General features: G+C 32.6%; 1 protein-coding gene across 1 annotated transcript in view; it reads right to left on the reverse strand.

Moving 5' to 3' along the window:
* Window positions 1–301: 301 nt before the first annotated feature.
* Window positions 302–18,865, reverse strand: part of LOC110582196 (CD2 associated protein) — a 133,429-nt gene continuing 114,865 nt past the window's right edge. The window contains exons 14-18 of the mRNA XM_021692137.2: window positions 14,439–14,551; window positions 13,597–13,698; window positions 11,895–12,076; window positions 7,592–7,655; window positions 302–3,294 (exon numbers count right to left, since the gene is read on the reverse strand). Coding sequence (XP_021547812.1) covers window positions 3,253–3,294; window positions 7,592–7,655; window positions 11,895–12,076; window positions 13,597–13,698; window positions 14,439–14,551 — 503 coding nt within the window. The 3' untranslated portion in view covers window positions 302–3,252. The remainder of the gene's footprint in view (window positions 3,295–7,591; window positions 7,656–11,894; window positions 12,077–13,596; window positions 13,699–14,438; window positions 14,552–18,865) is intronic.

Raw genomic sequence — 18,865 nt, forward strand, 5'->3', positions numbered from 1 at the left:
AAAAAAAAAAAAAAAAAAAAAAAAAAACACTCTATGCCAAGTATTCTGCAACATACTTATATATACATCATTTCAAATTATCCCAATAAACTTGGTAGAAATTATCATCTCACAGTTTCAGGGGGAAAAGAGACTCGCAAAGGTTCAGTAAAAGTCACATAGGTCCAGAACTTTCAATGCTTTCATTTTACTATTTACATTGTTTCCCTTATTTGGAAAACTCAAAGTAATAGAATTTTCATCATACTTTGCAATAAACATATGCTGATGTGAATGAAAAATTAATAAAGACCAACACAACTGGCAATACTATTCTTTATTGTTTTTCTTCTTGAGGGAGAAGCATGCTTTTTTACAGCACCTGTAAACAAGTCAGTGAAGTATACTATTTTGAGTTTCCCCACATATATATTATTTTTATTTTTTTGGAATGTTAGAATACCACAACGCCAACTGCATTACATAATAGTTACTGAAGGCAAGTCAGGCTAAAACAAGGGTAAAGTTTTATGGCTAAAAATATTCATAGCAGCAACTTTTAAAAGATGATTTTATTAAATCAAATCATTGCACTTGGTCATTTTATTGCTACAGCAAAACAAGGCCATTAAATTTTTAACGCTTCTCATTTCTGATTTTAACTGATTGTCTTATTCTGTTCATACATTTCAAGTTTAAATGCAAGCACAAAATGTTTACCAACAACTCAAGAGAGCACTTGGGTTTTTTTTTCCCCCCTGTGATCACAGTAAAGCATAAAAAAGAGAACCCCCATTCTCTTCCTATCTTCAGACTTAAATTTTGTAAAGAGGTAACACCTTTATAGTAAGACCAACCACTAAAGCTTGGTGGTCACACACAAGCAAGCACACACACACACACACACACAATACTTCCAATATTGAAATACAAGTAGGAAAATTAGTAATATTATGTGTTTCAAAGAATAGCAGACCTGAAAAATACATTCACTAATAATTTGGCAATGACAGATTCTACGCTGTTCATCTCTAGTCTGTCATTTATACTCACTCATAGAAAAACAATGATTTATCCCCAAATAAAGGCTATTTTGTGATATGAACTTTATGAATAAAAATAATAAAATTCCCACATCAAGAGCAAATACTGGTAAATTGCTAGATTGAAGTAATCATTTTTCCCTTGAGTTTGGCTTTAAGAACTTTACTTTTTGATCAAGGGCAGAAAAATAGAGCCACAATAATTTTCTAACAGAGACACAGTACTTTAATTTCTATTCTGACTGAGGAGTATACAAAGCAGATACTTTAAATGTATGTCAGCATTCATGACCACCTTCATTTTATGCACTTAGTGAGAAAATGACCAAGAAAAACTTTAAGAACCGTCTGAAATCTGCTGGAAACTTCCGTCACCCCATTATCAGGGTGAGGAGGGGTCACTTAATAGATGTTCCAGTCAGAAAGCTGAAGAATGATTTCTAGGATACAATGTTTTTATTTCTACCTAAGGACTTAATTAAAAGAAAATAAAATCTAAGTAACATAAAATAAAAAAAAAAGAAAATCTAATTTTTTTAGCAAGAAGGAAATCATTCGACAAGTCACTTAAAAATATTAGAATAGGAGTAAACAATTTTGTTCAGTAGTGACCTAATCAGAAAAGCCCAAGGACTCTTTAAAGAGTTAAAATGTACATACTCAATGCACAATCATGTTTCCTGAATTTAACATTAAGTAATTCCTGGAATTTCTATTATTTTCTACTTCAGTTCTCTTTTATGTGAGACAACATGGCAAAATTTCATTAACACAAGATTTCAGTATATAAGATTAAAACTTAAAGGAAAATATTGGTTTGGTCGTTTAAAATAACACAAAACGGAAGCATGATAGGTGGTACTCAAAATCTGAAAGTCTTTGCTATAATAAAGCTTAAAATCTAATTTTTTTATAAATGAAAAGTCAATTTTTCTCTTTTTAATAGAAACCCACATATTTTAAGACATGTTACCTATAGAAACAACATTTTAAAACGTTCAACTGTTCATAAGTGACTCTGAAGAAACTACTAATTCATCCATCCTGTGAAAATGCATTTTGAATATGGTCAACTATATTTGGTTTTAAATAAGCTGTACTGTTATGTTTTATGATATACTAACACCCTGGTACCTAAATGACAGCCTAAAATATCTCCATCAGTTAGTTTGGTCTTTTAGGTAAACTACACATTGTAAAACCTGAGTATTTACATGATGATAATTTGTCAAAGTATGAAACCTCACACCGAAGTTCTCAATGTTCTGAGTTTTGTTCTCCTCATATTACCATTATTAAAAATCAGAGGGAGGAGCATGAAGAACTCAATCACAAGATCACAAAATGAGTAATATGTGAGCCTGTAAAATAAGCAGAAAAGTACAGCAATAAGGCTGGTGTTTGCATATTATATGTGTTGTAGTTTCTAGGCACAGGTTAAGGGTTAAATTGACATTTTTAGTTCCTCGACCTAATGAATTTAAAATATAGCTCATATTTTCCCAAATATAGTTAACAATCCAATACGTTTTAACTAAATCCTTTTATGAATCCTATAGTGCAAGCAATATAAAATATTCTAAAAATTGAAGAAATTATTTTGGTTGTTTCATTAGTTATTACTATATGCTTGGGTGAATAATCTGGTTTATAGCTAAGAAACTCCTATTTCATCACCCAGAGTATAAACAGCACTGCAAACAAACAGGCACAACAGTGTAATCCTGGGTAAGAAGCTGAAAGTAAAAAATATATATATATATATACAAAGTTTATATCCCTTATGTATTATGGGAAAAGTAGTAGCTATAGTTACTATAAAGCTAATTTGTCCCTCTCAAATAGTATATTTTACAGATTATTTGTAAAGATATCACCATATTTATAGTATAGATCTCTTTAAAAATAATACTACAAGTTTCAATAAAAAGACTATTGTGAACTTTCTTTCCTTTTTATACAGATTCAGTAGTATTTTCAAGCAAACTAAAAAAAAAAAGTTTGCAATTCCAGCACATAAGAAATATAAGGCCTCTTCTTTTTTCATATTGGCAAAACAAAATATATATAAAAAAAAATCCACCCTCTCCCTACTTTTCTATAGATTATAGTTCAAATACTCATATTTATCAGGACAACAGCATTTGTTATTTTTAAGTAACAAGTCAGTTGAAGTTCATAGTGTTGCTTCTGAATCCCTGGAACCTTAAGAACACGGGGCCATGCCATTTTAAGAAGACAGGACTGCTTTTTTCAGCTTCTCTATTTCCACCTAAGATATAAAACATAAGTTGACAATAAATATCTTTAGTCAAATTTCTTTATTTTATCCTATGTCATTAAGATCCAATAATACTTTGAAGACTCCAGATTTTGATTTCCATTCTAAAATCCAATTTCCGATGGTGTGATCAATATAGAAAAAGTTTAACAGAAGAACACATCACAAGTTCCTAATACAAGTTCCTAAATGGCAGGAGACAACCACAAAACAACAACTACAGTTGTTTCAGCCAGAATAATATTAAGGAATGGGATTATCTGAAAAAATACTGTCATAAAATCAGCCCTCCAAAGAACAGGAGAATCCTTGAAACCAAATTAAGAAATGTACAAGTACCTATAATTAAACAAGGGGGGGGGGCAGTAAAGAACTGAAAAATGATAATAAAGACCAGTTTAGTCCTATGTTTTTCACTTACTACCTAGTGAAATTGGCAAATCCCTTAACCTCATTTGCTCTTAATTTCCTCATCTGTAAACAGTATGTTCTAGATTAAATTCTTTTTAAAACCCAGGAATATCTCTAAGATTCAGTCAATGTGTTGGAAATATTTCCACCTTTAGGCAGAAGACATCCTTCACTTAACAGAAATTCACAATTTAAGAAACTTAAGAGAATTAGGAAAATTCAATACATGTTCACAATAACTGTGGTTATTTAATTCTGATATATTACAAATCATGATTAAATACCACACCAAGTGTCCACACTAGCAAGTGGTACAGAACTTGCACTGATTGGGTCTAAGGCTCTGAAGCCCAGTTTTTTACTCTTCCCAATTATATAAGGTTTTGATGATCTCTGACCTTTCACTGCATGTGGAAATATTTAGGCCTTACCTCCTCCTAAGAGCATCATCCCTGTCCCCAATGCTGCATACAAGTAATACAAGCTATAGGTAAACTCTGACAAATAATTCATTATTAAATGATAAGCACTTTGCCAGTCAAAATGTATAATTTCAGTATGCTCAGAATCTCCTAAGGGATTCTAATCATTCAAATATGGTTTGTTAATTCTAGGATATTTCCTGATATTAATCTTTCACTAATATGATTATTAGGTAAATATTTTAACAGCACTAGTTTGGGACAAGCCTTGGTCTTCAGCCTGGATTGAGACAAAATACCTTCAATCTTCATCATGATGTGCTATTATCATCTCTATTCCAAAGATACATGAACCAACTATACCAATTTTAACAAGCAAGGATGCAAAGAAAATGGGGGGAAAAAAAAACACTGGTGAAAAAAGGAGTATGGGACAGAAAGAATAACCCTGCATCAATCAGTAATACTCCTTATAGACTGTCACATAAATTTAGATATCAAGCAAATATTTTTACTGCTAGAGTTTCTCTTCTAGCACTTCCATGTTCATTGTTCATCTTTAGTCCTTTTATCATTCCTCAGTATAATTTAATACTGTACGTTAACTTCATAGTTCAAAGTACTACTTTTAATCTTTAGGGAAATAGAATTTCTCCTTTCAGTGTATGATCTTAAAACTCTGTCTTATTAAGTATGCTTTTATAAATACAAGGGTCAAACTTTCCCCATTAGGCAAAAAAAAACTGTAATACAAATCAGTGCGAGTCTAAGTAACAGCTGATTTTGCTAAAAAATTGAATCAAATAAAATTCTTCAAAAATGGAATATTCATTTGACTTGTCATGATTTTTATGACAAATTAAATCATATATAGAAATTCAACACTGTATTAGTTCCTCTTGCTTATAACACCTTATTTTCATATATGAATATGTGTATGTAGGAAATACAAGAAATAAAAATCAAGAAACTTGTTTTTAATTTCTGAATTTCTACTGTGTTACACACTGGGAATTTAAGACATTTTTAATATGTATTCTTTGACAAAAATTAGCTAATATGTATACAGCACTTTGCTAGGAGCTATGGACAAAGATGGAACAGACAGATACACCCTCAAAATAGTCTTACAATCTAGAAGATGGGCAAAATAAGTCCATAATGTCACAGTGATAAGATAGAAAAGTATTACTTATTTATCCTTTTCAAAATAAAGGACATGAATTTCGAATAAGACAAAATTACTTTTAAATCAGAGGAAGATGGGTACTAAATGAGGGTGGACTGCTGGAGGTAAGCTTTCAGAATCTGTAGAACTTACGCATGAGAAGATGAAATAAAAGGAAAATCCAAGAAAATACAGTAAGAGCAAAAATTCAGACGAATTAACTGTGAGGGACAACTGAGGATCTGCAAGCAAGAAAAGATAAACCAGGACCAAGACATAAAAGACCTCACACGCTAAGTTGAGAAGTCTGAACTTTATTCAGGAAGTAACAGAAAGTTCTTGAAAGTACTAAAAAAAGGAAGATTAATTTGAGATAAGAATGAGAGAAACTTAAACAGCTAAAGAGAAGATAAAGAGCATGGGAAAAGGACAGAAATACTAGGAACAAGGTGATAAAGGTGAGGGAGTAAAGCTAACTGGCCTGAATGTGAATGGAACTAGAATGGAAGTACTATGTCTATAAGACTTGAAAGGCAATGAAATGATCAACAGAAACAGAAAATCGGAAAAGCAGGAAAGGAAGATGATAAACGTAAAAGGGTACATGCTAGTTCTAAGATCACAGCGGAACAACCAGGGAGACGAGCAGCTGGAAACAGGAGAGAAGCTGGGAAAAGTGAATTAGATTCAGATGGGAGAGGCACGAGAGCTAATCACGATGCTTGAGGGCACAGGTAGGAAAAGAGTGAGGAGATGCTGAGAGGAGGGCCAAGGACAGCTCTGAAGGAACATTTCACTTAGAGAAAAGAAGAGGAGGCTGAGAAGTGGACTGAAACAAAAGAATGCAGGATCACATAAACCATGACAGAAAAAGTGGCAACAGATTTAAAAATGTGAAATGCTGTAGAAACTGGAGACACTGGAGTTGCCTTCAGTAAACCTAAAATGTAAGAGTTGTTAATGACTGAATTAAAGGTGAAGAATTAGAGACCACAAACGTACACTTTTTTTTTGGTTGTTTATTTTGCAGCAAATGAAACGCAAATGAAAAGTGAAAACTACAGATTAAGAGGGCAGCTGGACCTGAAAGAGGGCTTTGGTTTTTTGAAATAGGGGAAAAACTGAGTTATTTTCATGGAAAAAGGGCAAGTGACAATAAAAGGGATACATCAGATGTAAGAGTGAAAATGGAGTTTTGATAATTTACCAAAGACCTTCACATATATTATCTCAACAACTAAAACTAAAAGGCAGCTAAGTTACTTCCTCAAGTTCAAAGAGTATAACTTAATCCCTGAGAGCAAAGTTTCTGAAGTCTGGCTGTTTCTGTTAAAAATTTCAGCCCAACTGCTGATTTAATCACCCTAAACCCTAGTTTCCTCATCCTTAAAATAGGAACAATAATCCTTACAAGCTGTTATGTGTGTCCACTGAGATAATGTACAGGAGGTGCCAAGCCTAACTGACACATAGTTTAGAGCTGAAAGTCACCAGTATAAGTCAGAAGAGGGGCTCAAGATCTTCTTTGGTTGTTGTTTTGTTTTGTTTTTCCATTCCCATGTTCTTTCTGTTTCACAATGCTAACAAGAGAAATAGGGTAAGCAACAAGGCAAGGTAAAAATAGGGAAGCATATGAAATACTTAAGTACAGAATGGGAAGAGCTTCTGAAAAAAGGCAGAGTACACTTTCTCTGAAATATGCAGAAAATAAGAATACAAATGAAGACCAAAGTAAGCGTGGATGGGGCGGATGGAAAAAAAGTTAAGGAAAATAAGTGAAATTGTAGTCATCAGCAAAGAGTGAAGATGATGACTTTATAGTTATGAAGTAAATGCTCAGTGAGACATCAAGTCAACAAATCTATAGTCATCCCATTACCACCCTCACCCCCACCACCCTTGCCTCCAGGCCAAAAACAAAAAATTAAAAAGAAAAAAGTTTAACTGTGGAAAAAAAAAGAGAAATAGTTCAAGAAAGCAAGAATGCAAAAGATCTAGAACTACACACTCTTACAAGGCCAGAACCATGTTTGTTTTATTTATGAATGTATACCCTATGCCTCTCACACATTGCCTGAGAGCTAGTGCTCAAAAATATTTGCTGCATGAATGAATGGAATGTGAAAAGGAGTCAACAAAAGATTAGTTAAATTGCTATCAAGCGGCAGGGAGTGTCCAACTTAAGTAGGATAGCATAATTTGGAGTGAACCCAATCACCTAGCAGAGATGGGAAAACACACCTAGTTTATGCTGACTACAATCTCAATGTTAAGAGAAATGAATTACCTCTAGATTACTTCTCATTGCCTTCTCCTCTTCCAAATCCTTTCGTAGTTTTTCCAGTTCTTTCCTAAAAACAAACTATTTATTACTGTTAAGTCTTTCATTTAAACAATATATTTGACTAATGTTAACAGGATCTCTGTTACCTGACATACCAGAACAAGGGGAAAACGTTTTAAAGAAAATAGCCATATTGATCAAGAAAAATTTCAAATTCACTAATGGAATGGTTCAATACAACAGTTAAAAAAAACCTCAGCAATACCATGGCAAACCTATCTGTGATAAAGAATTTAAGTGAATAGAGAAAGCAGCTCATGATAAAATAAAGAAATAATAATTGGCCTTTAGAAGTATTTTCCATATTCAGTTATCATGCATTTTCCAGGCTGGACACTCTAAAGCCCAAGCAATTTGGTAATGTCAAAACATGTCAAAGTACAAGGCAAATTATTTAACAGGGTTATCTGGACTTCACATTTCTCTTTCTCTATTTTTTAAAATTAAATATTACATTAAAATTACCAAACCAGGGGCACCTGGGTGGCTCAGTCAGTTAAGTGTCTGCCTTCAGCTCAGGTCATTATCCCAGGGTCCTGGGATCCAGCCCCACGTCAGGCTCCCTGCCCAGCGGGGAGTCTGCTTCTCCCTCTGGCCGGCCCTCCCCCTCTCGTGCTCTCTCTCTCTCAAATAAATAAAATCGTTAAAAAATAAATAAATAAATAAAACAAAATTACCGGACCAATAAACAAACTTTAGCCAACAATCCATCCTCCTTAACTCATGTTTGCATTTTTCTGTGTCCTCATCTTTTTTTATATAGTCATCTTCCCTCCACAGCTCTAAGTATATATTCCATAGTGTCTTTTCACAAAGTATTTTAAAATATTTCCAGGCTGCTAAAATTATCATATTTCTGATAATTGTTGCTTGACACTCAAATATCCAGGTTTTCTGGTTATTGCTTTTTGGGGGGAGATGGAAAGAATAGGAATTTTATTTAACATCATGAATATACCAGCATATCAAATTTCTAAATCAAAAAGTAGGGACATTTTCACAGCTTTCTGACATATGCTAAGAAAATTCACTTCAAGAGTATCATAGAGGGGCACCCAGGTGGCTCAGTCGGTTAAGCGGCTGCCTTTGGCTCAGGTCATGATCCCAGGGTCCTGGGATCGAGCCCCGCATCGGGCTCCCTGCTCTGCGGGAAGCCTGCTTCTCCCTCTCCCACTCCCCCTGCTTGTGTTCCCTCTCTTGCTCTCTCTGTCAAATAAATAAATAAAATCTTAAAAAAAAAAAGTATTATAGAAATAATAGCTTGAAAAATGCATGAAAATGCTCAGGAAGAAACACTATATGAGAAAGAAAGGAACTTTTATTTTTCTTTTTTTTAAGATTTTATTTATTTATTTGACAGAGAGAGAGACAGCGAGAGAGGGAACACAAGTAGGGGGGGAGTGGGAGAGGGAGAAGCAGGCTCCCCGCCGAGCAGGGAGCCCGATGCGGGGCTCGATCCCAGGTCCCTGGGATCATGACCTGAGCCAAAGGCAGCCGCTTAACCGACTGAGCCACCCGGGCGCCCCAGAAAGGAACTTTTAAATTCTATAGTTTCAAAACTAGTTTCTTCTGCGGTTTTAATGATTATAAAACTATTTCTCTATATTGAGAATAAATGTCCTACTGTTTCAATTTAAATTATAATTTAAATACTTAATTTATCTAGAGTTTATTTTGGTACATGATAGAAAATGTGCTAAAATATTAACTTTGTATTTCTAAAATGTTACCATTAAATTAAATAATGCTTCCATTTTCTAATTATTCTATTACTTTGAGTTTATTATACATTTAAATTATATCTAAATGAGGATCTATTCCTAAAAATATTTATCCCGCTGTTTATCACATTTTTATTTTTAAAAACACATTTGTGAATATAAAATTTTTATGTAACATTGTTTTCTTTTTACAGGAACAGATCAAACTATATATCTTGTTCTATAACTTTTCAACTAAAGAAATGGATTACTAATATATTTCTCTGTCAATCATTCCATGTCAATAACCTTCAATTTTTTAAATGATTTGTTCCAAACATTTTAGATTCTAATACTGAATGCATAAAGACTATGTATTTGTAAGCTATAAAGATAAAATTATTAAAAAACCTAAGAATTCCAAGTCAGCTCAAGAAATAAATTATTACCAGTACCTCTGATACCCAGAGTGACCCGCAATCCTATTTGCCTCCTCTCCTTCACAGGAAAAGTTCTATAGTCTTTATTTCTTTTCTTTTCTACCACATATACAAATATATCTTGAAACAACACACTTACTGTTAGATTTTATATGCTTTTCAAACTTCATGTAAATGAAATAATACTATATGCATGTCTCTGACTTGCTTTCCCCACCCTCTTTTTTCAGACTGATTCATGTTGACACATATAGCCACAATCCATTTATTTTTTCTTGCTGTACACTGTATAGCATTTTGTTGTATCAACATACCAGTATGTGTTTTATCCATTCTCCTGTGATGCTCTTATTTTTCAGATTAAAAAATCTGCCATCCATTTCGTTTTCCCATAGGAAATAACTTTGAAAACACCCTTTGGAAAGATTTCTAAAATATCTGATATATATGTTTTAAAATATATACGTCATAAATATTTTATTCAACCTACAGCTACTTTAAGAACACCTACAGGCAATTTGTAAATGTAATTATCAGTTCATTAAATTTAGCAGACTTGGTATCAAAAATGTAAATGTCAAAATCAACAAATTAGGAGAGTTCTCTAACTTACGCATGGATGGTGTTCAATAAATACTTCCTAGATGAATGAACTTACAGTTTATAATGTGTTCATTGCGGAATCTGTAAAAAAAATTCCGCAGGATTCAGACAGATAAACTGAAGAGTAAAGAAAAGACCCATCATGTATCAAATTAAAAACACTCTCTCTCTCCCTCTTCTTTCTCTCTCTCTATATATGCAAATATATTTTTTAAGTAGTCACTCAAGATAAATTTTTTGGTTCTACCTAAGAGACATTTGTAAAAGTGCTCTGCAGCTACAAATATATCAACTGTTAATCTCAGTATCTTTTTTTTTTTTAAGATTTACTTATTTGAGAGAGAGAGAGAGAGAACGCACATGGTGGGGAGGAGTGGAACGAGAGAATCTCAAGCAGACGCCCCAGTGAGTGTGGAGCCAGACGTGGAGCTTGATCTCATGACCCAGGAGATCATGACCTTAGCTGAAACCAAGAGTTTTGGACCCCTTACCAATTGAGCCACCCAGGCACCCCTCAATATCATTTTTAATAAAGAATCCAGAGCCAACTGAGAACTGGGGGAGAAATGGTAAATTCAGCTCTGAGGCAGCATGGTTTCTGGCAATGACTTTTATACCAGATTCCATATACCATCAAATACTTTTAGAAGCTACAGGGGAAGATGAGATAGGGGAAGAGCACCTGAACCAACCCTCACCCTTGGTTCAGTTAGATTAGCTCATCTTTGACCTGTTTTACCTACTGGGCCTTTGTAGAACTATGTTTAAAATGTTAACGAGTTTTATTTTTATATTTATTTATTTTTAATGTTAACAAGTTCTAAAGCTCAAATAATAACGGTTCTAGAAAAATATCTCTAAACCAACAGAAAGTATGATTTCAATTCTAGCTCTGCCTTCTAAGAACTGTATAATCTTAGATAAATAGCTTTACCTCTCTGAACCTTTACTTCTTCAGTTAACAGAAAAGAGGGGAGCTATAGTAGGTGACCTTTTACATTTGTTTTCACTCTAAAAACTCCGTAAGTTTCACTTAGGATCTCACCATATACTATTATTGAAAAGTTTCAGAATTAAGAGAATGGCTTTAAAGATCACCTATTCCCAACCCCTTGGTTTTATTTACATACCAATCTCAACTCTAACAGAGACAGTGATCCAGTCCCTCTGAAAAGTAAATACACATATACAGTCTAGATCCGAAATACAATATAACTTTTCCTAATATTTTTAAGACTAATTAACCCATGTGTTTGACCAGAAGATTTCTACCCTTGAATTATGGGTACATATATACCTTTTCCATAATAAGCCTATGAGAACAAGTTTCCTAATTTAAGTTTTTTGCAGAAAGGAGAGAAGCACTATTAACGAAAACTTCTTTGGAAACATACTTGCTTATACCAAAAATTTGGCAGATTACATCTCTACTTGATAGAATTTGAAGTAATTCTTTACATATGTGTTAAGTAGTTTTCAAAGAGGAAAACAAGGGCTACTTACCCATGATCCTTTTTCAGCGCTTCTACAATGCAGAGCAATTCAATAATCTGAGCTCTAAGTTCATCCAATGGATTTTTTTTCCCATCATCTGATTCTACTTTAGCTTTGATTTCTAATGGACTTAAAAAAGCAGCCGTATTTGGTTTAGAAGCACTTGAAGGTGTTGAAAGGTACACAGATGGCTGAAAACATAATAGAAAATTTTCTTAATTTGTATTTATATTTATGTTTAAGTTCAAAAAATTTTATAACAAGGAGGTAAATAATTAAAATAATAATTCAAGATAAATGGTAACTTTGGAAATTCAAAAAGCAGTTTGATATTCACAACTAGTAAAACCACCAACCAACCAAAGAATAAACTTGTAATCACTAGGAGTTTATGTGAGAAATGTCAAAAGATTTATTAATAATAATATTTAAAGAGTGGAAAAGAAAAGAAAAACCTATCAGATTTATCTTATGAATGGTTTGCCGAGTGGAGCATCTAGAGGCAAGAATATATCAGCATTATTAAGGTGCTGCTTTGATCCTCCACTTTAGTCATTATTTAAAATATCCAAAGAGGGGCGCCTGGGTGGCTCAGATGGTTAAGCGTCTGCCTTCAGCTCGGGTCATGATCCCAGGGTCCCGGGATCGAGCCCCACATCGGGCTCCCTGCTCGGCGGGGAGTCTCCTTCTCCCTCTTCCTCTGCCTCTCCCCACTGCTCCTGCTCTCTCTCTCTCTGTCTCAAATGAATAAAAAAAATAAATAAATAAATAAATAAATAAAATAAAATATCCAAAGAATTTCACTTAAAAGTAATTATGAAGAACTGAATAAGTCTGTGGAAGAGGCATTAAAATGAATCCATGGCCTGATGCCCTTTTTACTATTTTCACTAAAATAACAGGAAATAAAATTTCAATCGACTGTTGACAAGTTGAGAGAATCAGATTGAGTGTATCTGATAAACTGGAAGAGCAGCCAAATGCTGCTTGGAATGAATTTGAGGAGGAATGAATAAATTTGAGGAGGAAACACAAATTTCTTAAATAGAAGATGTGTATAGGTTGTGATAATACTATCTTAAATAAAAATGCAAGAGTTTAGAAGAGTTTTTTTTTTTTTTTTTAGATTATTTATTTATTTGACAAAGAGAGACACAGAGAGAGAGGGAACACAAGCAGGGGGAGTGGGAGAGGGAGAAGCAGGCCTCCCGTGGAGCAGGGAGCCTGACATGGGGCTCGATCCCAGGACTCTGGGATCATGACCTGAGCCAAAAGTAGACGCTTAACGACTGAGCCACCCAGGCGCCCCGAGTTTAGAAGAAAGAGTCTTAACACCATGTAATAAATAGAAGAATCCATGTATACTACCATTCATTCCAATATATATTCAGTGCACCACACTAGGTTAGGAGTAAACAAATGATGGCTTCTGGCCTAAAGAGTGTATGTTTAATGGGAAAAATGAAACAGATGGATAGATCTATGCCTTAAAAAATATGAAATGTGTAACATTTATACTACTCATTTAAAATAAGCTCTTTTAAAAAATGACCTACAGAGGACAGTGTGACTTTAGTAACTCAATTTTTTAGCAAGAATTTTTTTATTTCTTGGCAGAAGAAATAATTAGAAGACACTTTAAATTCCACAATTTTAGTGTTCACAAGGAATCCTACAAATTATACAAATCTTAGGCCACAATGCCCCTCACCTTTGGAGAATAGCAGGAATCCTTTTTAAATTCAGATGGCTTTAAGTTGGCACCATCTTCTTCTTTTGGTAACTTCAAGATTTTTTCTGGGCTTTGAGTTGGCTGAATGATTTTTTAAAATCAAGAAACAGAAAATACCAAAGAAGGAAAAGGCAATAAACATTTGGATGATAAACTAAGTAACTTTTATCACTGTTTTCAGCACCTACTGTTCCAGATATTCCATTATTGTTAACAGGATATTACATAATTTCAAGCTGAATAACACACTTGCGTATCTGGAAAATAAAAATAGCCTGCCTCTTGGCAACAAAAATTTTCTTTACTTCGGTAATTTAAAAGCACCATAGCGCTCAAGAGCTATTACAATATATCAGAAAATAAAATACTACCAGCATTCCAGGCAATGTACAGAAAACATAAAAAGAAGCTACACATTTAGATACCAGCATTAGTACTACAAAAAAACCCCACTATTTCAGAGGAAAAGAACATTCTCATTCTTTCCTAAGGTGAGTATGTACCACTCAATTCTAATTATTGTTGTGAGATGGGTAGATTACATGGGTACCCTGACCCCTTTTGATTACATGTGCTTTGTGGTTACGGTCTCAGGATAGCTCTCTATTCCTGATTCTGTAACCTTCCATTGCAAGCCTCTTTGAAATGAACATGAGACCCCATATCTCCCTAAATACAACCAACCATTTGCCACTTGAGTATAATAACTATCTTACTGATTTTTAAACTGGTGGAGTTACAAATCCTCCCTTGTTCCTATCTTTAGAAGGACTCTGGATTTGCTAAATTCTCTGTGTTTTAGAACAGTAAGTGTAACTCACAGAATGTCCACCATTGAAGCGGCCCGGCAACCTTCTTCCAGGCATCTTCGGTCTATTTGCAGTGAGATGTAGCAAGTTTTCTGAGGAAGCTATGTCATCAAAATTTACAAGATCTGGAGAATAAAATTAAATATATCTACTAAGAGATAACTGTACATTTTAAAAGATAAAAAAGAACGTTTCTGGATTTCTAACAAATTATACATTAAAAAGTACCACTAGGACTCACAAGTTAACCTGTGCTTTTCATATGCATTTGGAAAACAACACTCACCCTTAAAAACAAACATCCTCTTTACCTGATACATTTTATAGCATAAGACTTTACTAACAATAGAAAGTTCATGTTTCTAAGTTAGACCTCAATAAGTTCTCATTGAAAAATACAAATCTGAACCAAAAATTACAGTATGATAAAAAACCTGTCATCTTAAGTTCTTGCTTGTAAAAACAGATGATCTACTTCTTCAACTCATAATTAATTACAATATATCCGAAAATTAACACATAAAATGTTTTAAATTTCAAGTAGTATCCTAATATTCAAATTTTAAGAACTCAACTGTATGTGGGACCCTGATGCTTTCCAACTGTGAGGTGAAAGTATAATTTAATGGATCTTTATATATGTTGAGTGTGTGTATACAAACACTGTTTTGTAGCTGGGACTCAAACTGTTAATAGTTCACTGCACTTTTGCTTAGACATCAGCATGTTTGGGAACTATAAAACAGCTATAAATCTAAGGCAAACAGGATTATCAAGGAAAAATGCTACAAAGATTATTCACTTGTTTTACCACTATCAAAGGCTGGTTGACCTTTGATCCAATGACTTGGGTTTCTTTAAACCTATCCATGTAATTTGTATCTTTGAAACAATGGCATATAATACCTTCTCTTTTTCTAGATGATCCAGAAAACCTTGCTGAAAGAGGTGATTTTTAATTTTGAAACCCAGAAATCTGTAAGTGATATGAGAATCCTAAGGATAACTCCAGACACTTCCATTGTCAATATTATTTTCTTTTAGCCCAAATTCCAAACTAGGGATATTAATCACAGTTGAGATACTTGATATGGCAGCAGATATCTTTGGTTTAGTCTTCCAAATACAGAATTAATTCTGCACATTCCCATTGCTTAGATGTTTATAATGATTTGTCAAGTATTTAGATATCCAAACTCAGTGATGCTATTTCTTAAAAGACATCTAAAGATAATTATTATTACTGCCCTCAAAGCTTATTTATCAATTTTCATATTCAAAGTAATCAATTTAGAAAAAAATGTTAAGAGTAAAAGGGCACAAAGGTAAGACATAAGAAAAGGTATCACTGTTTGGCAATATGTGTTTTATAACAAATTTAAGTATTTGTTGACCTCTGTTAATTCTTTTCCATCCTCCCATTGTGGGATTACTTTGTGTATTCTATCTTATATCTAGCCATCTGCTTACCAGGCTAATACATCACAACAGGCAATCAAATGTGCTCAGTTTAATTTTGGTCTTGAGTCTTTTGATAATTGTTTATAATTATAAAATATAACAAACCATAATAAGAGACAGTGGCTTTAATGGAAAATACATTATATAATGTGAAAGACCTTGAGTTTAAATATACTTTTAAATATTTCATTTTATTTGTAAAATTTCATAAAGAAAATCAGTATTTTAAAAGATGTTAAAAATATGCTGTAGTTTGAAGGGTTAAAAATTGCTTTTAACACTGAGAAATGTACATTGACAACCTATAAAAAAAAAAAAACCTTGAAAAGTACAATTCAGTAATTTTGGCCTGTGAAGATTATTTTCAAATGCATATTTAAGCAACTTGCAGAAAGAAAAAGAAACAGAAAAACATAAGAAGGGATGAAGATAAATGAAACTGAAAGGATAAATAAAAGGTAGATTTATAAAATTATAGACCATGCTCATGTAAAAATGCCTTCCATATGTCCAGTTTTGGGCTACACGATCAAGACAAATAATTTTACTATTCTAAAACTTTCTCAGGTCCTCCATGTAAGCCATTAGGTTAGTAAAATAAAACAGTGCACATTTTGGAATCATGATATATTTGAACACATTTAAAATTTACCTAAGAGTAATTAGAGTGGATTTATACTGTACAAATGGCATGAAAGGCATGATAATCACTTAACTCTTCCAATTATACTGCCACTCTGCCAGCCATTTACATTTCTATACATTGCCTAAGAAGACACAGAATTTTTAAACAGTCAAAATGAAATATCAAATTTTGGTAGAAAATAAACTGATTTTTATGGTTTTCAATTTAAAAAAAAAACTTTTATCGAAAGAATATCTTAAGCAGGAAAATTTTTCCAACATAAATTTCATTTTATTTTCAAATGGAAAACCAAAAGGGTTAGAATAGACAGACAAACATGTACACTTTTAGTACAATTACAAAGAAAAATCAATGTGCACCACCTATTTATATGGAATATATTGTTTTGATTTCTTTTATAAATTGTCATCTTACCAAAATGGAGAAAGGTAGGATAATTTCCTGACACGTAAGAAGGGAAACATGGCAAACAGGCTAGGAAACAAAATCTGGAAAGAAAAGTCAAGGATAGGAATGTCTAGAAAAAAAGACTAAATCAAAAAAATTATTTTACAAAGCAGGAAAAAGGAACAGTTGTAGAATGAACAGAACCATTTCAATGTTTAGCACATACCTACTGCAGTTTATCTAAACTCACATAAGATGTGTATTAGATTTTAGATTTATCTTTCGAAAGAAAAAATTATTAGTATTAATTTCAATATAAGTAGAAAGAAGCCTTTTTAAAATTACTCACTGAACACCAAGACAGCTTCGAAAGGATGTTTTAGTAAAAAATTAGAGGTCAGAGTAATAAATCAATATATTAACAACTCATTTATATAGTTATAACTAAAATTAAACTACCTTCCAGTCAAGTTTTAGTCTTCAGCATATGACAGTAATTAAATGAAAGAGACAATTTTAGTTCTATGATATAATAAAAGAAAAACATGACAAATAGTATTTTTAAATATCTCACTATAAAAATACAACTTATACATTTAAAATCACATAATCCATAAATGAATCTTCAATTATGCCTCATATGACACTATAAAGGAATTATCAAGAAAATTATTGTAAGAAAATAATAATTTTAATCTCTGCTCTTAATTCTCCAGGTAAATTCTACATTTTTGGGTGTGTTTTGTTTTATTTTTGTATCCTAGTTTAGATACAGACTCATTTTTTATAGTATCTACCACTCAACAGGTAAGCATCTTATTAGAAAAATTCCACCTTAAACTCTTTCTGGAAAAAATAAATGAATAAACATTGAGAACGTAATTCAAACAAAAATAGATTAACTATCAAACAAAACAAAGAATGTTTCACTATTTAACAATGAATGCTTTGGGATCAAATAATATTATGTATCTCTAAAATTTCCTTTTAACCCAAGAAGAATTTATCATAAAAAACAATCAAAAAGGATAAAATATAATAACACTCTAAGAATACTTCATCAGCTGTGCTTTCTCAATGTAATATGTATTTACCACTAAATCTTCTATCTTGTATTTTAAGACTAATGTGTAAACCAATTTCATGTCCCAGAGAACTTACTATTTTAGAAATATTTAGACCATGCGAACTTTATAATTAACCAGTAATAGCAGTGAGATTATCCTAAACCAATTTTTAATGAAAAAGAGAGGGAAAAAATTAAAACATGGTTCTAACAACTACGCCATTTATAGTAGTATCTTATATATGAGAATATATACTGAAGGACATTTATTTTAAAAATAGTTTATAAATGGCTTTATATACAGTATAATCACATCTGAGAGTACTGTCAGGAATTTATATCCCATTTTATAGGGAAGAGCAGAAACAGAATAAGATGAGATTAACAACAGAGGAAAGGAAAAGAAAGGAAGTAACATTTTATAACATCTTTCATGTCAGGTATTGTAGTAGGTATCATAGACATATTGGATCATTCAATTACCATTTAAGTGCAAAAACAAGACAATGATAAATGAGCTAATAATTTAAAACCCACATTTTTAATAACAAAGTGTACTTGCTACTATATCATCACCTGAAATTGTTTTGTGTAATAATGAGACTGTTCTAAGAAGATTTTCATGTATATTTTAAACTTTCTGAAACATGTTAAAGGGCTAGGTTCATATGCTATTTTAAAAATTTGAAACCTCTAACTGTGCCAAAAATATAAATTAAAATATGCCTCAACCTAATGCCAAATTTGAGGCTGTATTTGATGCAGAACACAGTGTTTTTTTAAGGTGTCAATATCTCAAAAAAAGAGTTTAAACACTTTTGCACTACAAAGACTAAAACCATAATATTCCAATAAAAAATGGAAATGAGGAATAACCTG

This window comes from Neomonachus schauinslandi, chromosome 8 (genome assembly GCF_002201575.2).
Source record: "Neomonachus schauinslandi chromosome 8, ASM220157v2, whole genome shotgun sequence".
Classification (NCBI taxonomy): Eukaryota; Metazoa; Chordata; class Mammalia; order Carnivora; family Phocidae; genus Neomonachus; species Neomonachus schauinslandi.